We start from the raw sequence: 15,660 nt of genomic DNA on the forward strand, positions 1-15,660 counted from the left end.
TTTCAGTGCCAGCCTCTGGAGAGAGCAGAACAATCCCGTTAGTCACCCCAGCATGGCAGAGAGGACAGAGCCCTGCCCAGACAGCCCCACAGAGCATGGTGCACCTCTTTCAATCTCACACACACACGCACTATAGAGACAAAAAGTGGTACACACAGTCCATAGTCTGCAGGGCTCAATAGGATTAATCTCTCAGTGTTTACCAGGAGTCAATATGAATTAGTGTTCAATAGAGGGCCTGTGCAGTGGGGCAGTAACAGTGGGGCTCCAGCACCACATCAGTAACAGTGGGCCTCCAGCACCACATCAGTAACAGTGGGCCTCCAGCACCACATCAGTAACAGTGGGGCTCCAGCACCACATCAGTAACAGTGGGGCTCCAGCACCACATCAGTAACAGTGGGGCTCCAGCACCACATCAGTAACAGTGGGGCTCCAGCACCACATCAGTAACAGTGGGGCTCCAGCACCACATCAGTAACAGTGGGCCTCCAGCACCACATCAGTAACAGTGGGCCTCCAGCACCACATCAGTAACAGTGGGGCTCCAGCACCACATCAGTAACAGTGGGGCTCCAGCACCACATCAGTAACAGTGGTTCTCCAGCACCACATCAGTAACAGTGGGGCTCCAGCACCACATCAGTAACAATGGGGAGCCAGCACCACATCAGTAACAGTGGGGCTCCAGCACCACATCAATAACAGTGGGGCTCCAGCACCACATCAGTAACAGTGGGTTTCCAGCACCACATCAGTAACAGTGGGGCTACAGCACCACATCAGTAACAATGGGTCTCCAGCACCACATCAGTAACAGTGGGCCTCCAGCACCACATCAGTAACAGTGGGGCTCCAGCACCGCATCAGTAACAGTGGGGCTCCAGCAACGCATCAGTAACAGTGGGGCTCCAGCACCGCATCAGTAACAGTGGGGCTCCAGCAACGCATCAGTAACAGTGGAGCTCCAGCATCACATCAGTAACAGTGGGCCTCCAGCACCACATCAGTAACAGTGGGGCTCCAGCACCACATCAGTAACAGTGGGGCTCCAGCACCACATCAGTAACAGTGGGGCTCCAGCACCACATCAGTAACAGTGGGGCTCCAGCACCACATCAGTAACAGTGGAGCTCCAGCATCACATCAGTAACAGTGGGCCTCCAGCACCACATCAGTAACAGTGGGGCTCCAGCACCACATCAGTAACAGTGGGGCTCCAGCACCACATCAGTAACAGTGGGGCTCCAGCACCACATCAGTAACAGTGGGCCTCCAGCACCACATCAGTAACAGTGGGCCTCCAGCACCACATCAGTAACAGTGGGCCTCCAGCACCACATCAGTCACAGTGGGGCACCACATCAGTAACAGTGGGCCTCCAGCACCACATCAGTAACAGTGGGCCTCCAGCACCACATCAGTAACAGTGGGGCTCCAGCACCACATCAGTAACAGTGGGGCTCCAGCACCACATCAGTAACAGTGGGGCACCACATCAGTAACAGTGGGGCTCCAGCACCACATCAGTAACAGTGGGGCTCCAGCACCACATCAGTAACAGTGGGGCTCCAGCACCACATCAGTAACAGTGGGCCTCCAGCACCACATCAGTAACAGTGGGGCTCCAGCACCACATCAGTAACAGTGGGGCTCCAGCACCACATCAGTAACAGTGGGCCTCCAGCACCACATCAGTAACAGTGGGCCTCCAGCACCACATCAGTAACAGTGGGCCTCCAGCACCACATCAGTAACAGTGGGCCTCCAGCACCACATCAGTAACAGTGGGGCTCCAGCACCACATCAGTAACAGTGGGCCTCCAGCACCACATCAGTAACAGTGGGCCTCCAGCACCACATCAGTAACAGTGGGGCTCCAGCACCACATCAGTAACAATGGGGCTCCAGCACCACATCAGTAACAGTGGGGCTCCAGCACCACATCAGTAACAGTGGGGCTCCAGCACCACTGATCATCACTTTGAATTAAAAGTAGAGCAAATAGTGAAAGTGAGCTCCCGTTCCAAACATTGGTTTGTTAATGGGTTAAAAATATACTGTATTTCTCTGAATATTATGTGAGTACTGGCTCCCACTGCAGTGGATCAACATTGGGATTGTGCCTTTAACTCTGCCTCCTGTGTGTGTTTCTGTCCCTCCAGAAGCAGGTGTCTCCGTCTCTATTGGGGGACAACTGTCTGCAGTGTGGCCAGCTGCAGGTGCAGGAGAAGGGCAAGAACTGGACCAAGACCTGGGTGGCCGTCACCAAGACTGAACCTCTAGTGCTGTACCTGCAGACCAGCGGACAGGTAAGGGTTAACCTCACACACACCTGAGGGTCTTTGTCCTGAGGGTCTCTCTCCTGAGGGTCTCTGTCCTGAGGGTCTTTCTCTTGTGGGTCTCTCTCCTGAGGGTCTCTCTCCTGAGGGTCTCTCTTGAGGGCCTCTCTCTTGAGGGCCTCTCTCTGTCTGTCTGTCTGTCTGTCTGTCTGTCTGTCTGTCTGTCTGTCTGTCTGTCTGTCTGTCTGTCTGTCTGTCTGTCTGTCTGTCTGTCTGTCTGTCTGTCTGTCTGTCTGTCTGTCTGTCTGTCTGCCTGCCTGCCTGCCTGCCTGCCTGCCTGCCTGCCTGCCTGCCTGCCTGCCTGCATGCATGCATGCATGCATGCGTATTTGTGTCTTTGTACCGCTGTCTTGTCTACATCCCTTCTCCATGCCCAGGTCACATGTATAGACCTGTCTGTATGTGTGCTTTACCTTACATTAACATTTGAGTCATTTAGCAGACACTCTTATCCAGAGCGACTTCCTTAGTGCATTCATCTTATGATAGCTAGGTGGGACAACCACATGTCTCAGTCATAGTAAGTAAATTTTTCCTCAGTAAAGGAGCTATCAGCAATCTTTTCACACCCTGTAATGTACAGCATGTTCCTACGGTCTGTACGCAAGGTGGAATTTGAACCAATGAAGGGATGAAAAAGAACTGACCTTGTGTCTGTTGCTTGGGGAAACCTTTACCTACTTCTCCCCTCTCCTGAAGGTGCTTCACAAGTGTCCTTTATAGGATAGGTGCAGTGTGCAGGCATCTCCAGGGCTGAAAACCAGTCACTGTAGACAGCTCTCCCCATTCCATTTTAGAGACCAGAATCCCATCTCTGCAACAATCCTAGGCAGGCAGAAAGCTGACATCCCCTGGCAGAAGATTAGGATTATTGATTGTTAGAATTTAATGATTAGATAGAAACTGGGGAATGAGGAGGGGGAGAGGAGAGTGATTATGCACGTGCCTTATGAAATACAATCTAGCCCCCTGCATTAAATGAGAGAAACACTGCACTGTTATACTTCCTCTTGATTCTGATTGGCCTGTTTGTTGTGACTCTTCAGGACTCCCGTGGGGTACGGGCCATACCCCTCCCGGGGTTTGAGGTGAACATGGCAGCGCCATCGGCAACAGAGAAGTCAGAGCTCAAACACGCGTTCCGGCTGAGTAACTCCCAGCAGGCTCTGCTGTTCATCGCCCAGGATGCAGAGGTCCAGGACCAGTGGGTGGAGCTTCTCTCTAGAGCCGCCCGCGGGGAAACAACCACAGTCACGCCTGTCAGCCTGACGGATCACAGGAAGAGCCAATAGGGAGGCTCCGTTTAGGCCACAGGACCCTCCCCCTCCTTCCCACCTCTCGCCCCCTCTCCTGTGGACAGAGCACACATTACTTGAATTCACTTTACCTTGGCACTTTTTATTTTGTTTTGTTTTCTTTGAAGGGAAGGAAGAATCCTCTCCTCTGCTGCCCTAGCCTCCACCAGACACACACACATTCACACACAGACTCACTCTTTCCCTGGCTCTCTCTATCTCTCTCGCATACACACACACACATTCACACACAGACTCGCTCTTTCCCTGGCTCTCTATCTCTCTCGCTTACACACACACACATACACACGCACACACACACACACAACACATACACACTTGTGCCACCAGTCCGACACCATTGTATGCGTGGTTACGTTTTATTTCTCTCAGTGTTCTCTGCAGTTCAAGAAGAACAGAAGACTCTTTGATTTAATATGTTTTGTATTATAGCCGAAGGCATTTTTAAGATGAATCCTGTATGATTTTATAAAACAATGAAGTTTGTTGTACATTGTGTGACTGTGTTGTGAAGCATTAACCCCTGTCTGTGTGTTCCTCCTGTGTTTTATTTCACTATTGAATGTTAGCGTATTGAACCCCAGACACAGACGCCACCTTTCCCCACCCCTGTGGTCACAGTGCCAGCTCAGTGGTGGTTGTACAGTATGTATGCTATATTGTGTCATTAGTATAAAGAGATCCATTTAACTTAAGAGACGTGAACGAACGCTTGTGGCTGGCCACCTGATGCTCCCACTATCAGCCCCCCAACTCCTCACAGCCCTCCCCCCAAACACTCCCACCTTCACCCCACTATCATCCCCCAACTCCTCACAGCCCTCCCCCCAAACACTCCCACCCTCACCCCACTATCATCCCCCAACTCCTCACAGCCCTCCCCCCAAACACTCCCACCCTCGCCCCACTATCATCCCCCAACTCCTCACAGCCCTCCCCCCAAACACTCCCACCCTCGCCCCACTATCATCCCCCAACTCCTCACAGCCCTCCCCCCAAACACTCCCACCCTCACCCCACTATCATCGCCCAACTCCTCACAGCCCTCCCCTCAAACACTCCCACCCTCACCCCACTATCAGCCCCCCAACTCCTCACAGCCCTCCCCCCAAACACTCCCACCCTCACCCCACTATCAGCCCCCCAACTCCTCACAGCCCTCCCCTCAAACACTCCCACCCTCACCCCACTATCAGCCCCCCAACTCCTCACAGCCCTCCCCTCAAACACTCCCACCCTCACCCCACTATCAGCCCCCCAACTCCTCACAGCCCTCCCCCCAAACACTCCCACCCTCACCCCACTATCATCCCCCAACTCCTCACAGCCCTCCCCCCAAACACTCCCACCCTCACCCCACTATCAGCCCCCCAACTCCTCACAGCCCTCCCCACCAAACACTCCCACCTTCACCCCACTATCATCCCCCAACTCCTCACAGCCCTCCCCCCAAACACTCCCACCCTCACCCCACTATCATCCCCCAACTCCTCACAGCCCTCCCCCCAAACACTCCCACCCTCACCCCACTATCATCCCCCAACTCCTCACAGCCCTCCCCCCAAACACTCCCACCCTCACCCCACTATCAGCCCCCCAACTCCTCCCCCTGTCTCCTGGATGGGCTCTTTCCCTCCCTCCTCTTTCTATAAACTCTGCCCCCTTGACCAGGAGAATATACTACCACTTCCTGTTTCTACCGCTTACCTGCTTCGCCCCCATCTGGTCATGTGATAGAAACCTTAGCAACGATACAAGTACTGTACGATTGTGCGTTCTGCCTTGCCCCCCTCTACCCCCAACCCCCCGGCACCAGCTTGTAAAGAACCAGAAGATTGTTTAGTCATCTCTATGTGCATGTATAAACTTACTCATATTTATATACCGTGCTCTGAAAACCCCAGCCCCTCTCTCCTCTCCTCTTTGTCGTACTGTAGAGGGAGCAGACTCAGTATTGTGTGTTTTAACCCTGGGTTGTGCACAATGGATAAGTAGTCAACACATCATCAATAAAGAGACATATGGCTCACTCAGTGTCATACTGTCCAACATGATCCTTTGAGTGTCATTTTGTGTTCACAATTCTCCCTCAATTCTCCCTAAATTCTCCCTCAATTCTGTCTTTATTCATTCTCCTCTCTCCCACACAGACATACTTTGAGTTGTTGAAGACCTTGGCTCTGTAAATGGGTTTCTTTCTTCTGCTATTTCTATTCCCCAACTTAATGACAGTGTTTAATCCGGTATGAATATTGGATCTCATGCAATGTTTGGCAAGTAGGTATATTGTTGTGGAAATTCTTACACAGGGACACTCAAAGTCAATCTTAAATTAATAATTGTTTATTGTCAGCGCGCTGGAGAGGTTCCAACAAATGTAATGCACCATATTGAACGTCTGTCAGGAGCTCTGCTGGGGCAGTCCCAGCAGTTGTCTTATATATGGCTATACACAGACAAGTTATATTTGCATGATTTAGCATAATACATTCATCATTACTGTTTTATTTCATTCATGTGACCGACCAGTACTGGTTCATAACATGTGACAGACCAATACCTCACGAGGCTTCTCCTCTCTAAGTTGAGACCTTGAAACTGAGATATCTATCGTTCTCAAAACACGGTCTGGTGCTACTGCCAAATTGCAGATACTGATAAGTGAAGATTCGTTCAATCAGTCACTTGCATGAACACAGAAATTGGTTATTAGAACAGCACATGAATAGAAAACAGAAATTAGTTAAAAGAAAAGCACATGTATAACATTTCCATCACACACTAATAGATGCAGAGAAGTACTGAATGCTTACAAGCAAACAATGCATACTTGATGTAAGTGACTTCTAATGTCTCTGGATTTAAGATGTTTATCGTGAGCGTAAAGTGATGGCCCAATCCTCTTGGGCTGTCCAAGGCCTGGGATGATAACTGAAGTAAGATCCTGCATTGACTGGATTGACAGTCTCTCCTATCAGTGATATCACACATCAAACATTCATCAGATATAAAATGCCAGCATATATTTGAGCTTATAGTTGGCTAGGATGCCGAAGGATTAAGAACTTTGTTCTGAAACCACAGAGATAGAATGATAGAGAGATAGTAATTTCTCTGAGCTTATCTCTGCCTCAGTGTGTGTGTCCCTGAAAGTGTACTAGAGAGCAGAATGTCATGAACGACATCACTGACCAGAATGATATGAATGACATCACTGAGCAGAATGTTATGAATGACATCACTGAGCAGAATGATATGAACGACATCACTGAGCAGAATGATATGAACGACATCACTGAGCAGAATGATATGAACAACATCACTGAGCAGAATGATATGAACAACATCACTGAGCAGAATGATATGAACGACATCACTGAGCAGAATGATATGAATGACATCACTAAGCAGAATGATATGAACAACATCACTGAGCAGAATGATATGAATGACATCACTGAGCAGAATGTTATGAACAACATCACTGAGCAGAATGATATGAACGACATCACTGAGCAGAATGATATGAACAACATCACTGAGCAGAATGATATGAACGACATCACTGAGCAGAATGATATGAACAACATCACTGAGCAGAATGATATGAACAACATCACTGAGCAGAATGATATGAACAACATCACTGAGCAGAATGTTATGAACAACATCACTGAGCAGAATGATATGAACAACATCACTGAGCAGAATGATATGAACGACATCACTGAGCAGAATGATATGAATGACATCACTGAGCAGAATGATATGAATGACATCACTGAGCAGAATGATATGAACGACATCACTGAGCAGAATGATATGAATGACATCACTGAGCAGAATGATATGAATGACATCACTGAGCAGAATGATATGAACGACATCACTGAGCAGAATGATATGAATGACATCACTGAGCAGAATGATATGAACGACATCACTGAGCAGAATGATATGAACGACATCACTGAGCAGAATGATATGAACGACATCACTGAGCAGAATGATATGAACAACATCACTGAGCAGAATGATATAAATGGCATCACTGATAATGTGAGTTTTGTCCATGTGCTTTCTGCATGGTCTTTATTCATTCTAGTACAATACTGTACTGTACGTGACTGTTTGGATAATGTGACTGTTAGTCTCCAGGACTCATCTTGTGTACGCGCTTCTGCTTTCGTACCAGAAGACAAGTGAAGGTGTCTGGAACTACCACACAGACTGAGATGAGGGGAATGTGGTTTCAGTCAGAAAGCAGAGGGTGTGTGCGTACGTGTGTGTGGTGATAGAGAGGGACAGATATAGATAGATTGTGTGAACCAATGTTTAGTTTGGCACTTTAAAAAAATGTAGTCTAGTCTTAGTATTTTTGACTCAAATTGAATTAAGTCACATTTTTGTCTATTGAATAATGATTTAGTCTAGTTATTGTCAAAATGACAATAACAGTGGGACATTTTAGTCAACCTAAATGCCCTAAAATGTGGAAGTCACATCACATTTGTATTGCCTCATTAACCTATAGTAAACATAAATCACTGTCTTCCATATGCACAAACAAACATCAATCAAATCAATCAAATGTATGTAGAAAGCCCTTTTTACATCAGCCGATGTCACAAAGGGCTGTACAGAAACCCAGCCTAAAACCCCAAACAGCAAGCAATGCCTTGTCCTACCAAAATATTTGATTATCTTCCCAACAGCCAAATTGGCAGAATAACACATTACTCAGCAGCCCCTTGACAGGGCTCCAGACTAACATTTTCCCCAACAACGTTTTCAGTTGGTGACACCAGACCATGATTTGGTCGCACCAATTTTTTACTGGAAACAAGTAGTAATCAACTTATAAAGTCATTCTGTGTAATAGACTACTAATAAACTACTGAGATGTAAATAAATAAGGTGTTGCATCGAACATGTCCAAGCAGGAATGCATGATTCAAGATATTTTGATGTGCAACCTAATCCAGTGATATGCCATTAATTGTGGGTTGACAATAGGGTATTGTTGATATATTTTACTGTTAAAATATGGCTAATTTTTTTTAATTTTGTTGTTCAATTGAGATGAATTTGCCTACATCTTTATGTGCACTAATATTATAGGTACATTCTTTTTGGTGCTAATTCACCACATGAGGAAAAGAAAACTCAAAACATATTAGCTAGATTGCTAACAATAATACCCACTGCTAGTAGTCATATATTAATCTAACAGTAATTATTATTTTTTTTTTTTACTTGCAGTTGTAGCATGCTACCCTATGCACTCACAGTGTGATTTGCGTCCACCCACCCCCTATAAATACCTCCTCGAGACTACAAGGGAAACGACATCTGGACTAGCATAGTCCCGAGCTCATAGAAATCAAATCAAATTTTATTGGTCACATACACATGGTTAGCAGATGTTATTGCGAGTGTTCCGACAGTGCAGCAATATCTAACATGTAATCTAACTCCACAACAGCTACCTAATACACACAAATCTAAAGGAATGGAATAAGTATATACAGATAAATATATGGCTGAGCAATGACAGAGCAGAATAGGCAAGATGCAGTAGATGGTATATTTTGCTTGAGGGACCATGCTAGTCACTCAATGGGATGACAACACCAGAGTAAGTCAGTTCCCGTAGGGCACAGCCTGGAGCAACACATCACCACAGGTGTTCGAGGCAGTACCCGGCTTAACCACAGGTTAATGTTGGGAGGGAAGGGTAGCACCAAGTACAGCTGAGCTCACACTGTGTGGGTCAGCCACATTCACCTGATAAAACCTTGCAAAGGGACTGGGGGATGCCCAGGTGGTAGCCACACATCTGTCAGAGAGGGGGACTCCCTTAAACAGTGCCCGGGAGGTGGCAACTCCCCTGGTGGAGTGCGGTACCACAGAGGATGGGGCTGGGCAGCCAGCTAGGCTATATGCTTGCAGGATAGTGTCTACAATCCAATGTGACAAAAGTTGTTTCGAGAGAGGCTTACCCTATATCTCCAAAGTACACAAACAGCTGATCAGAGCTGAGTCTGCTCCACATACGTGTTTAGGGGATCTCACAGAACACTGAAGGCGTACAGCAACATCATGAGCCCCAGGGGGCATGGAGATGTACAGGGCTGTTAGGAACATTTCCCTGGGATGGTCAACCTGAGGCCTAGCTCTGAGAGATGTTGTGTCTGCTACTGCCTGTTCTCGTGACTGAGCGCAAATAACCCAATTGTCTAGGTAATTTAGCACTATCATCCATTTTGTGAAAAGTCTTGGTGCCAGGGAGAAGCTGAAAGGTAACACTTGGTACTCGTACGCTATGCCGTTGAATGCAAAGTGCAGGTACTTCCTGTGAGCCGGGTGGATCAGTACGTGGAAGTAGGCATCTTTTAGGTCAACAGTGGTGAACCACTGACATGGGCTGATAGCCTGTAGGATGCGGGACGGAGATAGCATCTTGAAGGGGAGGGGTTTCAAGCACCGGTTGAGAGGCCTCAAGGTCAGGATGGGGCGAAAGCCACCATCCCTCTTGGGGACTAGGAAATATACTTCATAGAACCCACTGTGCTGTTCTGATGGTTCAAGATGTCTGATTGCATTCTTCTCCAGCAAGGAAGCAATCTCCAGTTGGAGAGCTTCTCTTTTCAGGGGGTCGGCTGTTGTAGTTGACCAAACCCTCTCTGTCCTTCCACAGCTTTCCGTTTGGTCCAAAATGGCGTCCACACCAGGACCAAAAACTTGGCCTGGGGAGGTGGGGAACTCCATAAAGGGTTTCTTCACGAAGGCCGACATCTTTGTCTGTTAGGGCCAATGACCGTAGACAGAGCTTTGCCAATAGCACATGACATCTCAACGTTTAAGAGGGAGAGGAGTGTAGAAACCTGAGTCGTTTAATCTGTCAGCTCAGGGTCACCATCGGTGGACAGGCGAGCTATCAGACCATGAAGGTATGTCTGCAGCAGAGTGGTCGCATTCATGAGGCGAGCCACCATGGCCTAGGTCAGGAAGGTGCCCTTTAAGTGGTCTTCAGCAGCCCAATAAGGCCCAGGAGGACAACAGGGAGACCTACCGATGATCTCCTTGTCTGTGAGGACCATGGCTGCAACAATGGGGTCCATGACGGGGTACTGGTCCAGTCCCAACTCTTCAGGGGAAGCCATGAATGTCCAAGGCTTGAGACATGGAACCTTGAGTTCACCTTAGCCCAAGTTTGATGCAGTTCATTGGAGAACTTGGGGCACTGAGGAATGTACACTCTGCCCGGGCTTCTGTTAGGGTCTGAGTTAATATCCAGAGCTTGCAGAACCCTAGAGAGGAGCTCCTGCAAATCAGTTAATGAACAGGGCACTTCACTCTCAGCCCCCTCTGAGCCATGGTTCTCAGACCCAGAGCCGGCCTCAGAGGTATCTTTGTCTAGGTCATTACCAGGAAAGATGGAGATAGCATCAGGATCCTGTCTTAAGTCTTCAACGGAGCCTGTCGGGCTGAGAGAGTGGAGCTGGGAAGACAGAGGCTGCCTGGGCCTCCAACTCATCCAGAGTAGATCCCCTGTCCTCCTGCTTGGTGGGTGTGCCCACCACTGAGGAGGGTTGTTCACACTTGAGGCTGCTCCCGGAGCCTCTAGCATTTGTCTCCTTCATCATAGCTAATTGTGCTTCACATAGGCGTGGGCCAAGAGTAGCACAATATATGCAGCTGAATGGGGGAATCCACAGCCTGAATGGCATGCTCTAAACCTAGGCACATCATACAGGTGGAATGGGCATCAGCCGAAGCCAGTCCAGCATTGCATTTATCGCAGTAGTATGGCATGGACAATCTTCTTCTTGTCTAGACAGAAGCAGAAACACAGATATGTCTTACAGAACAGATAATTTGTTTAACACCCCATTAATACTATACCTTTAATACCAGGTGTAAGTATAACGTAGTTCTGTTCTCAGGGCAATATGTGAATTAAGTAATAATATATTCTATGGATATCAGAATATACTCAGGAAATTCCACTCCCAAACCCCAAAAGGTATGGATGTGAGGATCCAGACTAAACTGACACAGTAACAAACTAGGTGTGAGGAGAGGTCCTGAGAACAGACTGGCCAACTCTCATGAGATTAGTGAGGCGTGTGTGTGCTGATTCTCACTCGGGCAAAAGCTGCTGCTCGAACCAGTAAGAGAGTACGCTAGCTAGGATTCGAAGCCTGGACTTTAAAATAAGTTATCTTTCGTCTCTCTGTGTTTCATAATTTTCCTTAAATTCGCAAGAGGCTGAATCTCACCGGAGAAAGCATGTCTCTGTATGTGTAGCCCATTTATCTGATGCTGTCTGATCAAAAAGAGTATGATTTTTTAGCCACCTGTAGCATTGAATGCGGAGAGCATGTGGCCTCCCTTGATATAATATTTATTAAATAATAGACAATCACAGTTGAGTTAAACTGAGCAAGCTCCACTTTGAATGGTACTGGCGCACCCCAAAAAAATGTCAAGGGAAGCCAGTTTGGATTTGGCCTCACACCAATCACATCATATCAAGCCAAAATTCAGTGACAGAAAAAACTTGAATTGTTGCGTCTCGTTGTGTTGTTGTCCTCCGGTGTCTAGCTAGCTAGCTAAAGTTGGCCCTTTCCTAAATTATCAATGGATTGGAAATGTATGTCCCTAAAGCTGACCAAATAATAGTACTTTCACAGTGATCTGCTCACTCGTGGGCAACAACATCAAAACTGGATAATAACTCAAAACAACTTGTAATGCTATAGAATTTTATAGACAAACATTACCAACACAGTGAAAACAAAAACACAGTGGAGGGTAAACACGGAAAGAATGGAGAACCAACCTCTAAATAATGTTTAATAAGATACTCTTTGACTGACACGGATGACATATTTCCACCACCCTGTTCGGTAAGCGTGGAAACCGAACTGATAAAATCTATAAATGATCAATTAGGCGTACTTGAGTTAGTCCGTAAATATGTACATCAGATGAAGGCGAGCCTTGAAATGAGTGATGAGAAAGCAGCGACACTGGAAAAAAAGAAACAGGGTACAGTCAATGTTTTCGAAGCTGACGTTAATGAACTTAAAAGAGAGAACAAGTTGTTGAGAGACTCCCTACTTGATATACAGACTAGATCAATGTGCGAAAATCTGGTGCTTACCGGAATTAAAGAGGATGAAGGTGAAGACCCAGAGAGAGTGGTGAAAGAATTCATGGTTAAATCACTGCAGATCCCAGGCGACACTGTCGACCAAATGAAACTCGAACACGTACATCGTTTTGGACAGAGATGACAGGGATACGAGTGCCCAATCGCTGCCAAATGTGCATCCTTTAAAGATAAAATAATGGTTAAAAGCCTGGGCAAAAGACTCGCCGGCTTTAAAATAGGCATGAACGATCAGTTCCCAAAAGAAAATCTCAGAACGACACAAAGTACTGTATCCCCTCTTCAAAGACAATAGACTAAAAGGGAGACGTGTATCTCAAATCAAATCAAATGAAATCAAATGAAATTTTATTTGTCACATACACATGGTTAGCAGATGTTAATGCGAGTGTAGCGAAATGCTTGTGCTTCTAGTTCCGACAATGCAGTAATAACCAACAAGTAATCTAACCTAACAATTCCACAACTACTACCTTATACACACAAGTGTAAAGGGATAAAGAATATGTACATAAAGATATATGAATGAGTGATGGTACAGAACGGCATAGGCAAGATGCAGTAGATGGTATAGAGTACAGTATATACATATGAGATGAGTAATGTAGGGTATGTAAACATAAAGTGGCATAGTTTAAAGTGGCTAGTGATACATGTATTACATAAAGATGACAAGATGCAGTAGATGATATAGAGTACAGTATATACATATACATATGAGATGAGTAATGTAGGGTATGTAAACATTATATTAAGTGGCATTGTTTAAAGTGGCTAGTGGTACATTTTTACATAATTTCCATCAATTCCCATTATTAAAGTGGCTGGAGTTGAGTCAGTATGTTGGCAGCGGCCGCTAAATGTTAGTGGTGGCTGTTTAACAGTCTGATGGCCTTGAGATAGAAGCTGTTTTTCAGTCTCTCGGTCCCTGCTTTGATGCACCTGTACTGACCTCGCCTTCTGGATGATAGCGGGGTGAACAGGCAGTGGCTTGGGTGGTTGTTGTCCTTGATGATCTTTATGGCCTTCCTGTGACATCGGGTGGTGTAGGTGTCCTGGAGGGCAGGTAGTTTGCCCCCGGTGATGCGTTGTGCAGACCTCACTACCCTCTGGAGAGCCTTACGGTTGTGGGCGGAGCAGTTGCCGTACCAGGCGGTGATACAGCCCGACAGGATGCTCTCGATTGTGCATCTGTAGAAGTTTGTGAGTGCTTTTGGTGACAAGCCGAATTTCTTCAGCCTCCTGAGGTTGAAGAGGCGCTGCTGCGCCTTCTTCACAACGCTGTCTGTGTGGGTGGACCAATTCAGTTTGTCCGTGATGTGTACACCGAGGAACTTAAAACTTTCCACCTTCTCCACTACTGTCCCGTCGATGTGGATAGGGGGGTGCTCCCTCTGCTGTTTCCTGAAGTCCACAATCATCTCCTTTGTTTTGTTGACGTTGAGTGTGAGGTTATTTTCCTGACACCACACTCCGAGGGCCCTCACCTCCTCCCTGTAGGCCGTCTCGTCGTTGTTGGTAATCAAGCCTACCACTGTAGTGTCATCCGCAAACTTGATGATTGAGTTGGAGGCGTGCATGGCCACGCAGTCGTGGGTGAACAGGGAGTACAGGAGAGGGCTCAGAACGCACCCTTGTGGGGCCCCAGTGTTGAGGATCAGCGGGGTGGAGATGTTGTTACCTACCCTCACCACCTGGGGGCGGCCCGTCAGGAAGTCCAGGACCCAGTTGCACAGGGCGGGGTCGAGACCCAGGGTCTCGAGCTTGATGACGAGTTTGGAGGGTACTATGGTGTTAAATGCTGAGCTGTAGTCGATGAACAGCATTCTCACATAGGTATTCCTCTTGTCCAGATGGGTTAGGGCAGTGTGCAGTGTGGTTGCGATTGCGTCGTCTGTGGACCTATTGGGTCGGTAAGCAAATTGGAGTGGGTCTAGGGTGTCCGGTAGGGTGGAGGTGATATGGTCCTTGACTAGTCTCTCAAAGCACTTCATGATGACGGAAGTGAGTGCTACGGGGCGGTAGTCGTTTAGCTCAGTTACCTTAGCTTTCTTGGGAACAGGAACAATGGTGGCCCTCTTGAAGCATGTGGGAACAGCAGACTGGGATAAGGATTGATTGAATATGTCCGTAAACACACCAGCCAGCTGGTCTGCGCATGCTCTGAGGACGCGGCTGGGAATGCCGTCTGGGCCTGCAGCCTTGCGAGGGTTAACACGTTTAAATGTTTTACTCACCTCGGCTGCAGTGAAGGAGAGCCCGCAGGTTTTGGTAGCGGGCCGTGTCAGTGACACTGTATTGTCCTCAAAGCGAGCAAAAAAAGTTATTTAGCCTGTCTGGGAGCAAGACATCCTGGTCCGCGACGGGGCTGGTTTTCTTTTTGTAATCCGTGATTGACTGTAGACCCTGCCACATACCTCTTGTGTCTGAGCTGTTGAATTGCGACTCTACTTTCTCTCTATACTGGCACTTAGCTTGTTTAATTGCCTTGCGGAGGGAATAGCTACACTGTTTGTATTCGGTCATGTTTCCGGTCACCTTGCCCTGGTTAAAAGCAGTGGTTCGCGCTTTCAGTTTCACGCGAATGCTGCCGTCAATCCACGGTTTCTGGTTTGGGAATGTTTTAATCGTTGCTGTGGGTACGACATCGTCAATGCACTTTCTAATGAACTCGCTCACCGAATCAGCGTATTCGTCAATATTGTTGTTGGACGCAATGCGGAACATATTCCAATCCGCGTGATCGAAGCAGTCTTGAAGCGTGGAATCAGATTGGTCGGACCAGCGTTGAACAGACCTGAGCGAGGGAGCTTGTTGTTTT

At 47.3% G+C, this 15,660-nt stretch overlaps 1 protein-coding gene across 1 annotated transcript in view; it reads left to right on the top strand.

Annotated features, from left to right (window-relative positions):
* The window catches only part of LOC120061334 (FYVE, RhoGEF and PH domain-containing protein 3-like), a 128,985-nt gene extending 124,831 nt beyond the window's left edge, over positions 1 to 4,154 (top strand). Inside the window, exons 18-19 of the mRNA XM_039011081.1 lie at positions 2,166 to 2,312; positions 3,389 to 4,154. Coding sequence (XP_038867009.1) covers positions 2,166 to 2,312; positions 3,389 to 3,634 — 393 coding nt within the window. The 3' untranslated portion in view covers positions 3,635 to 4,154. The remainder of the gene's footprint in view (positions 1 to 2,165; positions 2,313 to 3,388) is intronic.
* The last annotated feature ends 11,506 nt before the right edge of the window (positions 4,155 to 15,660 follow it).

This window comes from Salvelinus namaycush, chromosome 16, assembly GCF_016432855.1.
Source record: "Salvelinus namaycush isolate Seneca chromosome 16, SaNama_1.0, whole genome shotgun sequence".
Taxonomy (NCBI): Eukaryota; Metazoa; Chordata; class Actinopteri; order Salmoniformes; family Salmonidae; genus Salvelinus; species Salvelinus namaycush.